The 17,063-nt window shown below is 38.8% G+C and overlaps 1 protein-coding gene across 1 annotated transcript in view; it reads left to right on the top strand.

Annotated features, from left to right (window-relative positions):
* The first annotated feature begins 8,028 nt into the window (after window positions 1-8,028).
* The window catches only part of LOC128687982 (endoglucanase A), a 14,678-nt gene continuing 5,643 nt past the window's right edge, over window positions 8,029-17,063 (top strand). Inside the window, exons 1-12 of the mRNA XM_053775627.2 lie at window positions 8,029-8,144; window positions 8,375-8,523; window positions 8,821-8,986; window positions 9,535-9,617; window positions 9,735-9,879; window positions 10,028-10,123; window positions 10,672-10,760; window positions 11,236-11,329; window positions 11,611-11,669; window positions 12,105-12,223; window positions 12,718-12,883; window positions 13,323-13,490. Coding sequence (XP_053631602.2) covers window positions 8,081-8,144; window positions 8,375-8,523; window positions 8,821-8,986; window positions 9,535-9,617; window positions 9,735-9,879; window positions 10,028-10,123; window positions 10,672-10,760; window positions 11,236-11,329; window positions 11,611-11,669; window positions 12,105-12,223; window positions 12,718-12,883; window positions 13,323-13,490 — 1,398 coding nt within the window. The 5' untranslated portion in view covers window positions 8,029-8,080. The remainder of the gene's footprint in view (window positions 8,145-8,374; window positions 8,524-8,820; window positions 8,987-9,534; window positions 9,618-9,734; window positions 9,880-10,027; window positions 10,124-10,671; window positions 10,761-11,235; window positions 11,330-11,610; window positions 11,670-12,104; window positions 12,224-12,717; window positions 12,884-13,322; window positions 13,491-17,063) is intronic.

Consider the following 17,063-nt stretch of genomic DNA (forward strand, 5'->3'; position numbering starts at 1 on the left):
AGGGAGGGAGGCAGGAGAAATTGTCTCCCTAATGGAGCCTCGCAAGTTGCTGTAACTTTTTATTGGACGAAGATGAGCCATTTGATGTCTCGACACGAGATGATCGTGGACATCACATTTAGGGTCGCAGCCTCCCTTGCTGTCTTTCACACTTGTCCTGAAGTCGTATAGTTCCAATTCTGGGTAGAGGCACGAAACCTTTACTAACTTCTGTAATCATTCCGAATAGCTGTGTGTGAAAGAGAGAGAGAGAGAGAGAGAGAGAGAGAGAGAGAGAGAGAGAGAGAGAGAGAGAGAGAGAGAGAGAGAGAGAGAGAGAGAGAGAGAGAGAGAGAGAGAGAGAGAGACAGCGTGAAACAAGCTTTTATGCCACAAGACGGGCAGAAAGCAGCAACTTCACTCTGGCTGTACCCTTCTCCAGAACATCACTCCATCTGAGATCATACATACCCAGGATGACTAGAGTATGGAACACATTCGTACAGCATAATGATGTCAACGAGATAAAGTCAGTTGATCAAATGAAAATGCTGGCCCACAGATGGCTCCAACTTCATCCTGTTTCCTACTTGTATGTCTCATAACAATAAAAATGCTTTCAAATGAGCTGATGTAGGTAACAGCCCTTAGCTTGCCAATAAAGTTAGGAATCCTTAACCTGTAAATAGCTGTCAATAAAGCTAGGGATCCTTAACCTTGTCAAACCCTGTGTAAAAAAAAAAAAAAAAAGAGAAAGAGAGAGAGAGAGAGAGAGAGAGAGAGAGAGAGAGAGAGAGAGAGAGAGAGAGAGAGAGAGAGAGAGAGAGAGAGAGTCAAAGAGTAGGGAACAAATATATATAAGCAGGAAGAAAATGATAGAACATACAATACAGATATTTAATGTAAATGGGCAATATATGTGATGTGTCTAAGACCCTGCTGAGAGTAGTACATTTATCCACGGCAGTGCTCCTCTAGTTCGTCATTACCACCAACAGCAGAATTAACATTCTCTCGCTGAAATAATAATTCTCGAACTTCAACAATTAAAGTTATCCAATGATCTCTTAACTCAATTTTTATTATTTTTGGGGAACTTCGTGTTATGTGTTTCGTATTGTAATAAATATATATAATTTTTCTTTTTTCGTTAATTAAACGTGTCAAAACATGGAGGTTTGGGTAAGAAATCTTTAAAAACTATTTCGTATGTATATGTCAATAAATAAGTGGCTTATGTTAAAAAATCTTATGTTTTACTATATGCGTACTTATATCCAAGTGAGAATGCTCAATACAACTGAGAAATTACATTATAATTCCGAATAGACGAAGAAAGAAACGAATTACAGTTTCCGTTTTCACTTTCGAGTACTGAAATCCTTGTAAATACTTTGAACACTTGATGCAGAAGATTCAAAAATTAAGAACACACAATATGAAAATCAAATCAAAGGAATACAACGGTACAAGCAGAACTTGCAGAACATATGTAACTTACGTAAAATATGCTGCATACGCAGAACACGTTCAGTAAAACATCTGACAACTTTTTACTAATGAGAATCACCACTGTTGGTATTATTCACATTTACGTACAGCTACAATATTACAAAGAACATTATCACACTAGTGAATAACAGTAATTTTGACATTTCGCTGATCATGAGTATTTAGGTTTCAATCTTCACACTTGTTCCACAGCGTATATATCATGCGTTTAACCAGGTTTAGAGCACTTGACTTGTTCAGCAACATTCGTTTTGTCAAATAACACGATCATATTTTGCTGCTATAATTTTCTAAAAAACAGCCTTTGCTTCAAGAAAATTAACATATTTATTGACTTTAACTGCCCAAGTGTCGTCGATAAGCCTTTAAGCCTATGTAACAAAGTAACTAGTAAGAAATAGAATTCCTAAAAATGCCATAGCAACTATCCAAGTAATTATCTTTATCTACATGGGTTATTTCCCGCTAAATGGTCATTCTGACTCATTATTAATGAAAATGAGAGGAGAAAAAATGTAACTGTATACCACCCCTATACATATATTTAACATCGCTTCCAGTAAATGAAACGTATCCTGCGCCAACGTGAAATAGCTCGAATTTTAAAAGTACTAGATAAGCGGAATATCGGGACTGTCTGGCGATGGTACAAGAGTAAGGTTAAATACCTCAATTTTATCTAAATTATTCCAGGTTTACATGCAGTTTCCCCGCCAATAAGTAAGTTACATTAATTCGAGGGTAATGTCTGGAACACTGGGGAGATGCCGGAGTTTCTTTCTGAGATGGAAATAATACAGTCATCATGTATGGTGTGAGGACTGGGCCTTCCACATTTTCTATCTTGAAAACTTCCTGGTATTTCCGTTATAATCTAGGAAGTAAGAGTCTGGTGCAAAGAACACAAAGGTTGGGTGCTGACACTGCTCTTGATCCTCCACTTGATTGTGGTACAAGTGAACACAGTGGAAGTTTTATTGCTCAAAATATATTACTTGGAGTTTAACTGGGGTCACTTCCGGAGGTCACTGATCCCGTGGCCAGGTCCCAGATCAGGTTTCGTGGTTGCTGGCCTGATCGAATAAGATGTTAGTGCCCGCCCCCCACAATCCAATGTACGCACCACAGCTCGGTTGATCAGGAACTGTTTTGAGGAAATCTGTCGCGTCCCCTCTTGAAGACAGCTAGGGGGTTTGTTCATAATACAGTAATGCATAGAGGGAAAACGTTGAAGAGTCGTGATACCTTAACACTTACTGAGTTCTCTCTCACTATACTCAATTCCCTGCTTTTCAAAGGAGGTATCCTGCACCATCTGCCAAGCCTCTTGCGATCATAAGTAGTATTTTCGATATGCAGGTTTGGTACCAATCCCTCCGGTATCTTCCAGGTGTAGATTACGATATATTTTTCTCACCTGCGTTCTAAGAAGTATAGTTCTAGGGACTTCAAGTGCTCTCAGTAACTTAAGTGCTTAGCTGTGTTTGTACGAACTGTGAAGATTCTCTGTACACTTTCCAGCTCAGCTATTTCATTTGCCTTCAAAGGGGCCATTAGAACACAGTAATACTTTAGTCTAGAGAGAACTACTAAACGGCTTGGTATCCCTTGTTTTGAAGGTTCTAGTTATTCATTCTATCATTTTTCTTGCATTTGCGATAATAACGTTGTTGTGCTCCTTTAATGTGAGATCTTCTTACATTATCACTCCCAGGTCTCACATTTGACTTAGGTTTTACTGAATGGTTTGAATTTGTCTTGTACTCTGATCTTGTTTTTATTTCCTTCATTCTTCCATGGCGTAATAACTGAAATCTGTCCTCATTGAACATCATGTTGTTGTCAGTGACCCCCTGGATACTAGGCTAATATCATCTTGGAGGATCGCTGTGTTGTCAACGCATGTTACGTTCATACAAATTCTAGTATCGTCTGCCAAGAATGATACAATGCAATGACTGATGTCCCTGCCTATGTCAGTAGTTATAGTAAATTTAAACATCCAAATGTATAGTTAACTATTCTACTGCCTGACTGATATAAAATATTTGTTTATTTTCCACTCGTCTTCGTGGAATCATGGCATTCTAAATAACTCTCGAGTGGCTAGCTTGTTGTGTTATGCAAGATGAAATTAGCCTGGGATCAAACATGTTGCAAGTATACCACGTTTAGGGATGGCATGCGAGTATAAACATTTACCCCTACACTTCCTTAGCAAAGTAGTCCAAGGCACCGTTCTAATGCAGGGGTCGAGACTCAGCTCCTGGCCCCGCCTCTTTACTGATCGCTACTGGATCCTCTCTCTCTCTGCTTCCTGAGCTTTGTCATACCTCTTCTTAAAACTATGTATGGTTCCTGCCTCCACTACTTCACTTGCTAGGCTATTCCACTTGCTGACAACTCTATGACTGAAGAAATACTTCCTAACGTCCCTGTGACTCGTCTGAGTCTTCAGCTTCCAGTTGTGACCCCTTGTCCCTGTGTCCCCTCTCTGGAACATCCTATCTCTGTCCACCTTGTCTATTCCCCGCAGTATCTTGTATGTCGTTATCATGTCTCCCCTGACCCTTCTGTCCTCCAGTGTCGTCAGTCCGATTTCCCTTAACCTTTCCTCGTACGACATTCCCTTGAGCTCTGGGACTAGCCTTGTTGCAAACCTTTGTACTTTCTCTAACTTCTTGACGTGCTTGACCAGGTGTGGGTTCCAGACTGGTGCTTCATACTCCAGTATGGGCATAACATACACAGTGTACAGTGTCTTGAACGATTCCTTATTAAGGTATCGGAACGCTATTCTCAGGTTTGCCAGGCGCCCGTATGCTGCAGCGGTTATTTGGTTGATATGTGCCTCCGGTGATGTGCTCGGTGTTATGGTCACCTCAAGGTCTTTCTCCCTGAGTGAGGTCTGTAGTCTTTGTCCACCTAGCCTATACTCTGTCTGCGGTCTTCTTTGCCCCTCCCCAATCTTCATGACTTTCCATTTGGCTGGATTGAATTCGAGAAGCCAGTTGCTGGACCACATGTCCAGCCTGTCCAGGTCTCTTTGCAGTCCTGCCTCATCCTCGTCCGATTTAATTCTTCTCATCAACTTCACGTCATCTGCGAACAGGGACACTTCAGAGTCTATTCCTTCCATCATGTCGTGTGTGTGTGTGTGTGTGTGTGTGTGTGTGTGTGTGTGTGTGTGTGTGTGTGTGTGTGTGTGTGTGTGTGTGTGTGTGTGTGTGTGTGTGTATGTGTGTGTATGTGTGTATGTGTATATGTGTGTGTGTGTGTGTGTGTGTGCATGTGTGTGTATGTATGTGTGTGTATGTGTGTGTATGTGTGTGTGTGTGTGTGTGTGTGTGTGTGTGTGTGTGTGTGTGTGTGTGTGTGTGTGTGTTTGTGTGCTTGTGTGTGTGTGTATGTGTGTGTGTGTGTGTGTATGTGTGTGTGTGTGTGTGTGTGTGTGTGTGTGTGTGTGTGTGTGTGTGTGTGTGTGTGTGTGTGTGTGTGTGTGTGTGTATGTGTGTGTGTATGTGTGCGTGTATGTGTGTGTGTGTATGTGTGTGTATGTGTGTGTATGTGTGTGTGTGTGTGTGTGTGTGTGTGTGTGTGTGTGTGTGTGTGTGTGTATGTGTGTGTGTATGTGTGTGTGTATGTGTGTGTATGTGTGTTTGTGTGTGTGTGTGTGTAAGGACATTTTCAAGAGGTTAGGCAGGGTACAAACCTGGACAACCAAAATACTAGTGAACCGTTCTCCACACTTGGCAATGCGGCTACAAAAATTAATTCTAAAACCACCTACTAACCTGTAAGCATTGAAATATTTTACACAACACTCATCCCGCCGATCAACCAGTGCCCGAGTATATCTTTTGTCCAACTGTCGTCAATGAGTCTGAAAAAAAAATGTAATAAACATTGTATCTGTTTGGTAGAAGTTCGTACCGTTGCCAACAAAATGCCAGCCAAATACCAGACCATGAAGCTACAATAATGAATTGTGAAACCAGTCACCAACTGAAAGCTTGGAAAAGTTAGAATAGCCTGCAGCTGCGATCCACTGCAAGTCAATTCAGATATACGTCTCTCAACCTTTTTCTTTTTGCTTTGTGTTTAGCTAGGTGAGGATTCTATGACGATGCTCTGTTAATGTAATGAAGTATTAATTCTTGTTATGAAGAAAAATGTAGCCTAATCATTCTTTAGGTTTATAGAGGAATACTTAAAATTCCCACATAACATATATTCCACTAAGATTACTCAGGGAAAAATTATGCATAATTTCTACTTCCAGGTCCTATTCTTTGTTTGCATGCGAGTATATACTTGTATGAATATGTGTCTACATCTGCGTGCTATCAGTATGTATGTATGTGCCGGTGAATATCAAAATCACATGTCCTCACTATTATCGTGGTAGAGACAAGGCTATATGGTTCTCACATGTTATCTCTTATATTTTCGATGTGATAATGTAATCGAATATAAACAATTCTCTGTGCTTACGTCAAAAGCTATATTTATATATAATTTAAACGGTAATGTAAGTCAAATTATAAAATTGTTCCTGGTAGGAGTATTTATCATGCCCCATGACTTTTAAATACGATAAATAAATTATTTATTACTCTTTACGTAATAATTTATATTTCCCATTTATATATTTATGGACAGCCTTATGTATGTATAGTTTTAAGTTTTATTTGTCATTATATTCAGTTGGTGCCCAATATAGTGCGCATCCTGTGTTTAGGATGAGAGAAGTCAGTAACAAGACACACGCAGTCATGACTGTTGTGCCGTGACTCTCTCCGTTAAGGCTTTCAACAGTTTTTATTTATTAATAGTCTAAAACTTTTTACATAGATATAATTATACAGTATTAACGTAAGCTATAAAATGACATAGAATAAATTAAGTCTCATTAAACTGCCGTACATATATTGTCAGTTACATTTTTTAAGTAAATTCAGTAATTTTTGCAGTTAGTTTTATCTGCATAGATTATTTATATATTTTTTTCATATATCATACCTTATATTAATGCAATATAATTGTCATTAAGCACCTTTTAAAATCACTCCCCTTTTTTTCCTTGCCCGATGTGTCTTAATTGTCCGCACACTTCGCTATTTATTTTCAACCTTTGATTTCTATATTTCTTACATGCTCCAGTGTTTCAACATTCGATCTCGCCGTTCCATTTATCAAGAATAATCAGCAGTTATAGTTTACTGTATATAGAAAACTAGCCCATTTTTCAAATTCTTGAACGAGTTCTCACTTCTGACGCTTAATTACCACCAAAAGTAGTGGCATACGATATTAGTGAAACACTCCACGAATGTACATTCTGTTGAAGATATTACCGAAGTGTCAGGCCACCTGCTTGGGGTCACCCACCTGCGTGGGGTCACTCACCTGCGTGGGGTCATCCACTTGCTAGGTCTGTTAGAAGAAAGTTTTATGAGCAGCAAAACAATGGGAGAGACTTCAAGTGAGTGTGAAAGTTTACAAGAGAAATATAATGAGGGACAGGAACTCATGTATACAGAATCAGTAATTAGGTTTATACAGTAAACATTTTTTCCTGTTTCTCTCTACATTTCGGTTACTGTCTTTCATAGACAGTAACCGAAATGTAACGAAACTGTCTTTACCTCTTCAATGCTCCTTTCAAATCGTTTAAAATAACCTTCTGGTATGTTGAAATTGGGTCATAATGTAATCATATATCATATACTAATTGGAAATTTTCGTTTATACTTAAAAATTGTTCAGTATGTAATGAACAGATTTCCGGCTAATATTATGGATAATCTTTTAATATGCTGTACAAATGTAGGACTGTTTTAAGTAACTCTTACATTTTTTCTGTTCATTAACGTTAGTAATTCAAATTTTCCTGTTTTAGCAAGGAATTTTATGAACGCCGGGTACAATATTATTTTTTTTTTTTTTGGCAACCAATCCTCTTGTACAAGGTAAAATTCTAAACGCTTTTATTTTACTTTAGGTTACGCTAAATTAGGTTAGGTTTTCGTTGGATTAGGCTAGTCAAGATAAATCTAAAAACGTGCGTTTAACCTCAGATAAGCAGTTTATAACAACCAGCTGCGAAATTTCTGGTGTTCGGGTGGCACTTAGAAAAACAGGCTACGTTTAAATCAGTGTTCAAATTTCTTGTAGTTCGAAGCTGGGCTACTTTGTGAGACCAATGATAAATCAGTCTTATTTAATAAGGTAAATGGGTAAAATTATGGAATAAAGTCAAATGCTTTTGTGATAAGGAATAAGTAATTTAACATCAAATTATTTTCATAATTTATCTTATTCTGTGACAACTAAAGTTAATTTCCAACTTAAACTTTCCGTACAAACTGTGGAGTGATTGAGATAAAAATGCCCATATGTCACGAAATAGAAAATCTAGCAACAAAATTAAAAAATAAGATTTAATAGTAATATTCGGAACACTTATCCGTTGGTTAAAAAAAAATTCACTATTTTTGGTAACTGTTACTGATAGCGAGTTAGACCCAACAGATATATAACCGGAGAGACACCAGCAGCCTTTACCAGTGTGTCTCAAGCCGAAGACATGTTGCGAGTCCTCGTTCAGACCCTCCTGCTGGGGGTTGCCAGCCTCACACTCCTGTACACAGGTACTGAATCGTGTATCCGGCCTCTTTATTTACACATAATTTTTCAGGTCGTAGGCATCTTCAAGAAACATTTTATGGATATATGATATGCATGAAGATATTTCCACACGAAATACAAACTAGACATGTTAATTAAAAAAAAAACACTGGAAATTGGATCTGTTGTGTTAGGCTCATTAAATATTTATTTCTGTTCCACTGTGTAGTATATTAAGTTATTCACTCTACAGGAGTGGAGGCTCAGATGTGTGAGACCATCTCCATGATCACTGAGACCCCTAACAGCTACGATGCCAACTTCACTGCCCAGACCCTCATACCACTAGTTGATGGTGTTGACTGTATAATTACTTTCGACTCTCCTCCTGACAGCATAACTGTGAGTTTCGTCATTACTGCGACAAATCTAGCAAAATATTTTCTCCAGGGATTTCAAATACATAAAGTATCGTATATGAAGTTTAGTGATAGAAAGCTTGGCTCTCAACCAGTGGGACTGGGGTTCGATAGGTGAGATGAGGTGCATGGGCAAGTGGCTGCTTTTTTTTTTACTAAGCAATGAATAAGTACCTGAGAGTTAGGCCAACGTTATCAACCTTATTCTGGGCCCTATACTGGGCTTTAATTTATGCAAGATCATGAATTAGTTTTCAACGTGGTTTCTTCTGATCCACAGTTCTGGGACGGCTCCTTGGAAAAGATCGATGACACTCACTACAGGTTTTACAACGATAGGTTCTACGAGACGGGCGTCATTATACAGCCCTTCCACTTCAAGGTGTCCTACACTGACGTCAAGCCCAACATTGTTGGCATTGATCTGAATGGCCAGGATGTTTGCGGTGGGTAAAGAATTTTGCTTATTTGCTTGTTGCATCCTCATGCATCCCCTTCAATAATAGGCTGAAAAAAAAGAGCTTTACCTTGAGTATAAAGAAATAAAAACATAGAAACATTAGGTGCCTCTCCTCACATGAACACAATTTTTCCTTAACCATTCCTTCACACCTAGGCATTTTACAATTTTGATAATAAAATGGGTACCTCAACCATTCCCTTCCTAAACCATACCACGGGTGGGTTCGAACCAGCGGTCAAAGAGTCTCAAAACTCCAGATCGCGAGTTCAAACCCCACCCGTGGTATGGTTTGTTTGCAATCGTGTCATTACGATTTCGTGAGTCATTCCCTTTCCCTCTAAACATTTATTACTTGCTTCGTAATAAAGCAGCTCTTTTCTCTATCATTGCACTTCCATCCTTTCCCCCTTGCATATAAAATATTTAATTTTTCCTTCTTTTTATTGTTTCTGCATTCACATTCATTTCCTTTAAATGCCAAATTCCTGTCGCCTCTGCCTCTTTCCCTAGTCACATTTTACTCACCTACAGACGGGACCCTGCAGTGGACCACTGAGACACCTTTCATAAACACCTGCGAACCTACTGGAATGGGGAAATATGACTACGCCCAGGTCAGTACCATGACAAATTCGCTAAATCAAATGGAATTATTGAATGGCCTGTTTGGGTTCCTTCTTAGTGTCCCTAAACTTCCATATATCCTAACTGGTATCCTCCCTGACCTCTAGGTCTTGTGCATGTCCTTCCTGTTCTACGAAGCTCAGCGGTCGGGTCATCTGCCTGATGATCAACGTGTTACTCCATGGAGGTGGGACTCTGCCTTGGGCGATGGCTCTGATGTGGGTCATGACCTTACTGGCGGTTACTACGACGGTGAGAGAGAGAGGGGTAGTGTGTGTGTGTCTATGTCTGTCTGTCTGTCTGTCCGCTAGAGTATGTACAGTATATGAACAATATACAAACCACCACCTGCCAGCTACAGTAACACCTGCCTGACCTAGGAAAAATCTTTCCCCAACAGCTGGTGACCACGTTAAGTTTGGCTTCCCGATGGCCTATACAGCCACTGTCCTGGCCTGGGGGCTCATCGACTTTGCTGAGGGTTATGAGAAAGCTGGTAAGTAGTTAAGTCTATTTTGTTATATGTTAAATATCGAATAACTCTGATGTTACTATACATCAATAATGACCGTACATATCGTAATTCTAATAATAAATTCCTGACCTTACTTGAGCACATCTCCGGTAAATTATCAACATATAGATAAACCTACACAAAATTCAGGACACGTCTGCACTGCGTTCCCAAATGAGGTACAATACCCCACAACAATTTATGGTATATATTAACATAAAAAAAATATATAACTTATCAGTAACATGTCCAAAACAAGTCCACAGCATATCGTTTACTACTCAAAAATGTATAGACACGATTACGCGCTGGCCTGGAGTTTTACGACTCACTCACCAGGAGTTCAATCCCCACCCGTGGTATGGTTTGCTCAAAAACACGTCCACTTAAGCACTCGTTAGTAACGCATCACCTTCACATCCAAAATAACATTTGTAACATATCAGAAACACGACCAAAACACGTATATAACATGCCTCAATCATGTCCATAATAGGTCGCTGGCAGTACTAACGTGTGTCTACCTTCAGGTCAAACGGAATATGGTCGTGCTGCAGTCAAGTGGGCCACAGACTACTTCCTCAAGGCCCACACTGCTGAATATGAATTTTACGGCCAGGTGCGTCCACTCTCGTTCCTTGTAACCTCATCAACGTTCACTATCTCCAGGTCGCACCTGTAACACTCACTAATTTCCCTAGAGTACATTAGTTGACGCTGTTAGTTATACGTGTAGTAAGATACTTAACTGACAATATTAATCACAAATGTATCTAGTTGATGAAAAATTATTACTAGTAAAATAGTTGACACTAATAATCACACTAAAGAAATTGACAAATTTCGACATTCATTAAACGTTAATAAACGTATATACAAGAATTAGATTTTTTTATATTACAGTGTAATGATAATAATGCAACAATGCAAGCGAATTTTTTTTCAGATAATCATTAACGATTAAGACTTATTGCATTTGTTAGGTTTAAATACTGTTGTCCATCTCATGAAATGGAACACGAACTGATATGTATTTTTGCATTAGCAAAGATATAAATTATCTTTTTTTTCACATTTCACTTGTCTGATGTTAGGTTGGAGCGGGACAAGTGGACCACAGCTTCTGGGGTCGACCTGAAGACATGCACATGGAACGACCCTCCATGAAGATTGACAAGAGCGCACCAGGTCGGTAAAGCTGTAGCTTGAATGGTTAACTTTTGAGCTGACTATGAACTAAAGCCTTCAGGCAATTGTATAGATCCCTGCACAAAAGTTATACCTGCACGAAAGGTTTTTCCTTACAGTTGAAGGTTTCTCAACAGCCTTAAATTTAAAAGTAATTACTTCACTGAGAATATTCACTGAGTAATGCTCATCTCTCGTTGCATTCATACGTAAATTAAGGTTTTTCATTACTTAAAAAACACCGCGATGAGAAGTAACGAGGTTTTCATTTTTTTCCGCAGGAAGTGACCTGGCTTGTGAGACTGCTGCCGCCCTCGCTGCTGCCTCCATTGTCTTCAAGGTAATGTTGTTGTTGTCCTCTCTTGTGTACCCTCTCACCATATTCTATTTTGCCTCGTTCCTGTCATGCTCTTTCTCCCACATCACTTTACCTTTCACACCATTCTACCGCCCCCCTCTACACCAACCTCACTTACTCTGATATTATAGTTTCCTGAATACCTACAGTGAGGCTCTCCCAGAAGATGCAATCTATCACTCAATATCAGTTATCACACACTTCTCCATTCTTCGTGCCTCTAACACTATAAAAAGGTCAGGGAAGACTGGGTAAACCTACATCATACAACATGAGACTGAGGACCCTCCCTTGAGATGCACCTAATTGCTTTCTCTATACCTAAGTAATTCACCTGAAACATAAAGTTAGTTCTTCATGTTAGATATCCTTTATTCAATATTAATAATATTTTTAAGCCTACTTTACGTCTTGCAGGAGGTTGACTCCGCCTATTCGGCCGAGCTGTTGGACGTAGCCAAGGAGCTCTATGCCTTCGGTGATGAGTACCGCCTCGAGTACCACTTGTCCATCACCGACGCTACAGACTTCTACAGGTTGGCGTAATGACTTTTATTTACTAGATGCATCACGAACTAGTTAGTATTATATATATATATATATATATATATATATATATATATATATATATATATATATATATATATATATATATATATATATATATTTTAAATTATGGTATTAAATAAACAAATTGTTTATTCCTCAATGGGGGCTATGCAGGAATTTTATATACAACTTCATGTTCATTACTGATTCCGTATTTAATAATATATTTAATAAGCACTATAAAAACAACTCTCCTTAGCGCCAAGCATGGAATTGTGTCCTGTGACGAAATATTACTTTACCAGTTGAATCAGTAACACTAAATACGAAAGTTTGGTGCTGGGCTCAACATCTAATGAGGGAGAAAATAGAAGTAATTTTACATGTATCACCGAAAGGTAGCGATGAGTAGCAAAGACGTTATGGCATTCTCTCGATGAGTTTTAAATGTCATCCTGGTTGGTATTTACCATAATAACAGGTCGTGGAGCGGGTACGGAGATGAGCTGCTGTGGGGAGCGCTGTGGCTGTACCGAGCTACAGAAGATGCCACCTACCTCACCAAGGCTCAGGCAGCCTGGGATGAGTTTACTCTGGGCCAGGGCGCACTACAGTTCTCCTGGGATGACAAGAAGGCCGGCGCTTATGTAAGTAACTAGAGTCGCTATTTAAATGTTCCAACAAAATGGTGAAATATTTTTCTAGTTTAATAAATGTTGTTACCTAATTTAATAATATATTCAACTGTCACAAATCTTCTTGATATCCTGCTTTTTCTTATGACGGAAATAATTATTTACACAATAGCTCTCATGCAGGCATAAACCCCCATGACTATAGAATAACTACAGACCACCAAATACATACATTGGTAGTAGTAATGTATGTTACAGCCTCAAACAGACCCTCTTTAACAAATTATCTACTGAAGACTATCTCAGTTCGGGGCAGAAATATTCAGATCATTCTACTCCGTATTTTATTTTTTGTCTGTGTGGAATTTACCTGGTAACTGATCAGTGTTAATGCCACATATACAATAGCAAAACACATCCACATATTAAACTTACATCTGTTTCTCCACAGGCTCTGGGCTCACTAGTAGACCCCAGCAGTACCATGTACGAGGAAGCCTTAAAGGCGTTCCTTTCTTACCTGAAGACTGAGGCCCAGTACACCCCAGGTGGTCTTGTCTACCTGGACGCTTGGGGCTCCAACCGTCACGCTGCTAACGTTGCCTTCATCTCCCTCTTTGTAAGTTCATCATTATTTATTTGAAGTAACTGTTGCCTAATTTATATATTCTTCTTCTTTCAATAAACTGGCCGTATCCCACCGAGGCAGGGTGGCCCAAAAAGAAAAACGAAATTTTCTCTTTTTAACTTTAGTAATATATACAGGAGAAGGGGTTTCTAGCTTCTTGCTCCTGGCATTTTAGTCGCCTCTTACGACACGCATGGCTTACGGAAAAAGAATTCTGTTCCACTTCCCCATGGAGATAAGAGGAAATAAACAAGGACAATAACTACTAAGAAAACAGAAGAAAACTCAGAGGGGTGTGTATATATATGTTTGTACATGCATGTGTAGTGTGACCTAAGTGTAAGTAGAAGTAGCAAGACAAACCGAACACCTTGCACGTTTATGAAACAGAAAAGAGACACCAGCACTCCTGCCATTATGTAAAACAATTATAGGCTTCCGTTTTACTCTCACTTTACACGACTGTAGTACATATATATATATATATATATATATATATATATATATATATATATATATATATATATATATATATATATATATATATATATATATATATATATATATATATATATATATATATTTCATTAATGTTAATGTAAAAAATTTTAATTTTGCACCAAAAGAATCTTAGAAAACTTACCTAACCTTATTATAACAAAAGCAATTTATTTTACCCTAACCCAACTAAATATATTTTAAATACGTTTACAATAATTTAGTACTAAACAAACATAAGAACATAAGAACAAAAGAAAGAAGGAACACTGCAACAGGCCTACTGACCCATGCGGAGCAGGTCCATGTCACCCCCCCCATATTAGACCAATGACCCCCCCCCCCGGATTAGCCCAATGACCCACCCAGTCTGGTCATCTCCACTCAAGGATTGAGCATTGCACCAGACCCAGCGGCACAAGCTAGTCAGGTCCAACTCACACCCATGCACAGCCACTCATGTATTTATCTAACCTGTTTTTAAAACTACACAAGGTTTTAGCCTGAATAACTGTACTCGGGAGTTTGTTCCACTCATCCACAACTCTACTACCAAACCAGTGCTTTCTTATATCCTTCCTGAATCTGAGCTTTTCCAACTTAAAACCATTGCTGCGAGTCCTGTCTTGGCTGGAAATTTTCAGCACGCTATTTACATCCCCTTTATTTATTCCTGTTTTCCATTTATACACCTCGATCATATCCCCCCTAATTCTACGCCTTTCGAGAGAGTGCAGATTCAGGGTTCTCAGTCTATCCTCATAGGGAAGATTTCTGATACATGGGATCATCTTTGTCCTCCTCCTCTGTACGCTTTCCAGAGCATTTATATCCATTCTGTAATACGGTGACCAGAACTGAGCAGCATAGTCTAAATGAAGCCTAACCAGGCATATATAGAGTTGAAGAACAACCTGAGGACTTCTATTATTTATACTATTAGATAGGAAGCCAAGAATTCTGTTAGCTTTATTGCGAACACTAATGCACTGTTGTCTTGGTTTTAGATTACTGCTAACCAGAACTCCTAAATCCTTTTCGCAATCAATAGTATTAAGATCTACATTATTTAGTTTATATGTGGCATTGTTATTTAACTGTCCAACATTTAGAACTTTGCATTTGTCAATATTAAACTGCATCTGCCACTCTTCCGACCATTGCATCAGTCTATTCAAATCATCCTGGAGTGTTCTAGTGTCCTCATTAGAATGAATTGGACGGCCTATTTTGGTGTCATCAGCAAATTTGCTTATGACGCTATTTATTCCATCATCTATGTCGTTTATGTAAATTGTAAACAACAACGGGCCCAACACTGACCCATGAGGAACACCGCTTGTGACGTGCCCCCATTCTGATTTCTCCCCATTTATGCAAACTCTCTGCTGTCTATTTGTCAGCCATGCCTCTACCCAGGAAAAAAATTCTCCTCCTATTCCGTGTGCCTTAAGTTTCCTCAATAGCCTCTGGTGTGGAACTCTATCGAAAGCCTTACTGAAGTCCATATACACAATATCATATTCATTACCATGATCTACCTCCTCAAACACCTTAGTGAAAAAAAGTTAGTAAATTCGTAAGACAGGAACGCCCCTTTGTAAAACCGTGTTGAGATTCATTAATCAATCTGTGCCTGTCAAGATGGCTACGAATTGCTTCGGCAATTATTGATTCCATATATTTTCCCACTATGGAGGTAAGGCTTATTGGTCTATAGTTCGAAGCCAAGGACCTGTCACCTGCCTTGTAAATAGGTATTACATTTGCCATTTTCCACTTATCAGGCACTATGCCAGTTTGTAGTGATATGTTAAAAAGATTAGCCAAAGGTATGCTAAGTTCCTCTTTACATTCCTTTAACACCCTTGCAAACATCAGGGCCTGGAGATTTGCTAGGTTTTAGTTTCTCTATTTGTCTTAGGACCATGTCACTAGTTACCGCAATCGTACATAGTTTATTATCATCCTCTTCTACATAATCTATTATTTCAGGAATATCGTTAGTATTTTCCTGGGTGAAAACTGAGAGGAAGTAGGTATTTAGAATTTCACACATATCCTTATCACTGTCAGTGATCTGACCAGAGTTACTCTTAAGTGGGCCAATCTTGTCCCTAATCTTACTTCTGTATACCTGAAAGAACCCTTTTGGGTTGGTCTTTGAATCTCTTGCGACCTTAGCCTCATAATCCCTTTTTGCTTTTCTTATTCCTTTCTTTATTTCTCTCTTTAATTGAATATATTGATTTCTTAACTGCCCATCCCCTCTTTTGATACTCCTATATATATGCCTTTCTTTTGACCAATGAGATGTTTTAATCTATTGTTCATCCAATTTGGATATTTTTTGTTAGATCTAATTTCCATATTCGGAACAAAAGTTGTCTGTGCAGCTAGAACTATGCTCTGAAAAACGTCATATTGGCAACCAAGATCACCTACCTGACCCATAGTCAGGACATCCCAATTTAGCCCACCCAAGTAATTTTTCAGTCCCATGAAGTCGGCCAAGCGAAAATCTGGGACAGATTTGATTGCAGTTATCTGGGTAATTCCATGACATATTGAAACTAAGTGATTTGTGATCACTTTCCCCAAGCTCAAGATTATTAATTAGTGAATCTTTGTTGGCAAGAACCAAGTCAAGCAGATTGTTTCCTCTAGTTGGTTCTGTCACAACCTGCTCTAAAAAGCAATCCTGAACCGTATCAAGAAAGTCATTAGACTCAAGATTTCCTGTCATATTGTTCCAATCAATTTGTCTAAAGTTAAAATCTCCCATTATCACAACATTTTCTTATCTAGATGCCTTATGAATTTCGTCCCATAACAGCTTACTGCCCTCCCTATCAGGGTTTGGGGGCCTATAAATCACACCCAAAATTAATTTATCACGTCCCTCGAAAAACTGTAGCCAAACAGATTCTGTGTTCGATGTTTCTAATCTTATATCATGTCTAAGACGACAACTTAAATTTTCTCTGACATACATCGCCACACCACCACCCTTCCTGTTGACCCTATCAGTGTGGAATAGTTTATAACCCTGTATGTTGCATTCAG

The sequence above is a fragment of the Cherax quadricarinatus genome, chromosome 10 (assembly GCF_038502225.1).
Source record: "Cherax quadricarinatus isolate ZL_2023a chromosome 10, ASM3850222v1, whole genome shotgun sequence".
Classification (NCBI taxonomy): Eukaryota; Metazoa; Arthropoda; class Malacostraca; order Decapoda; family Parastacidae; genus Cherax; species Cherax quadricarinatus.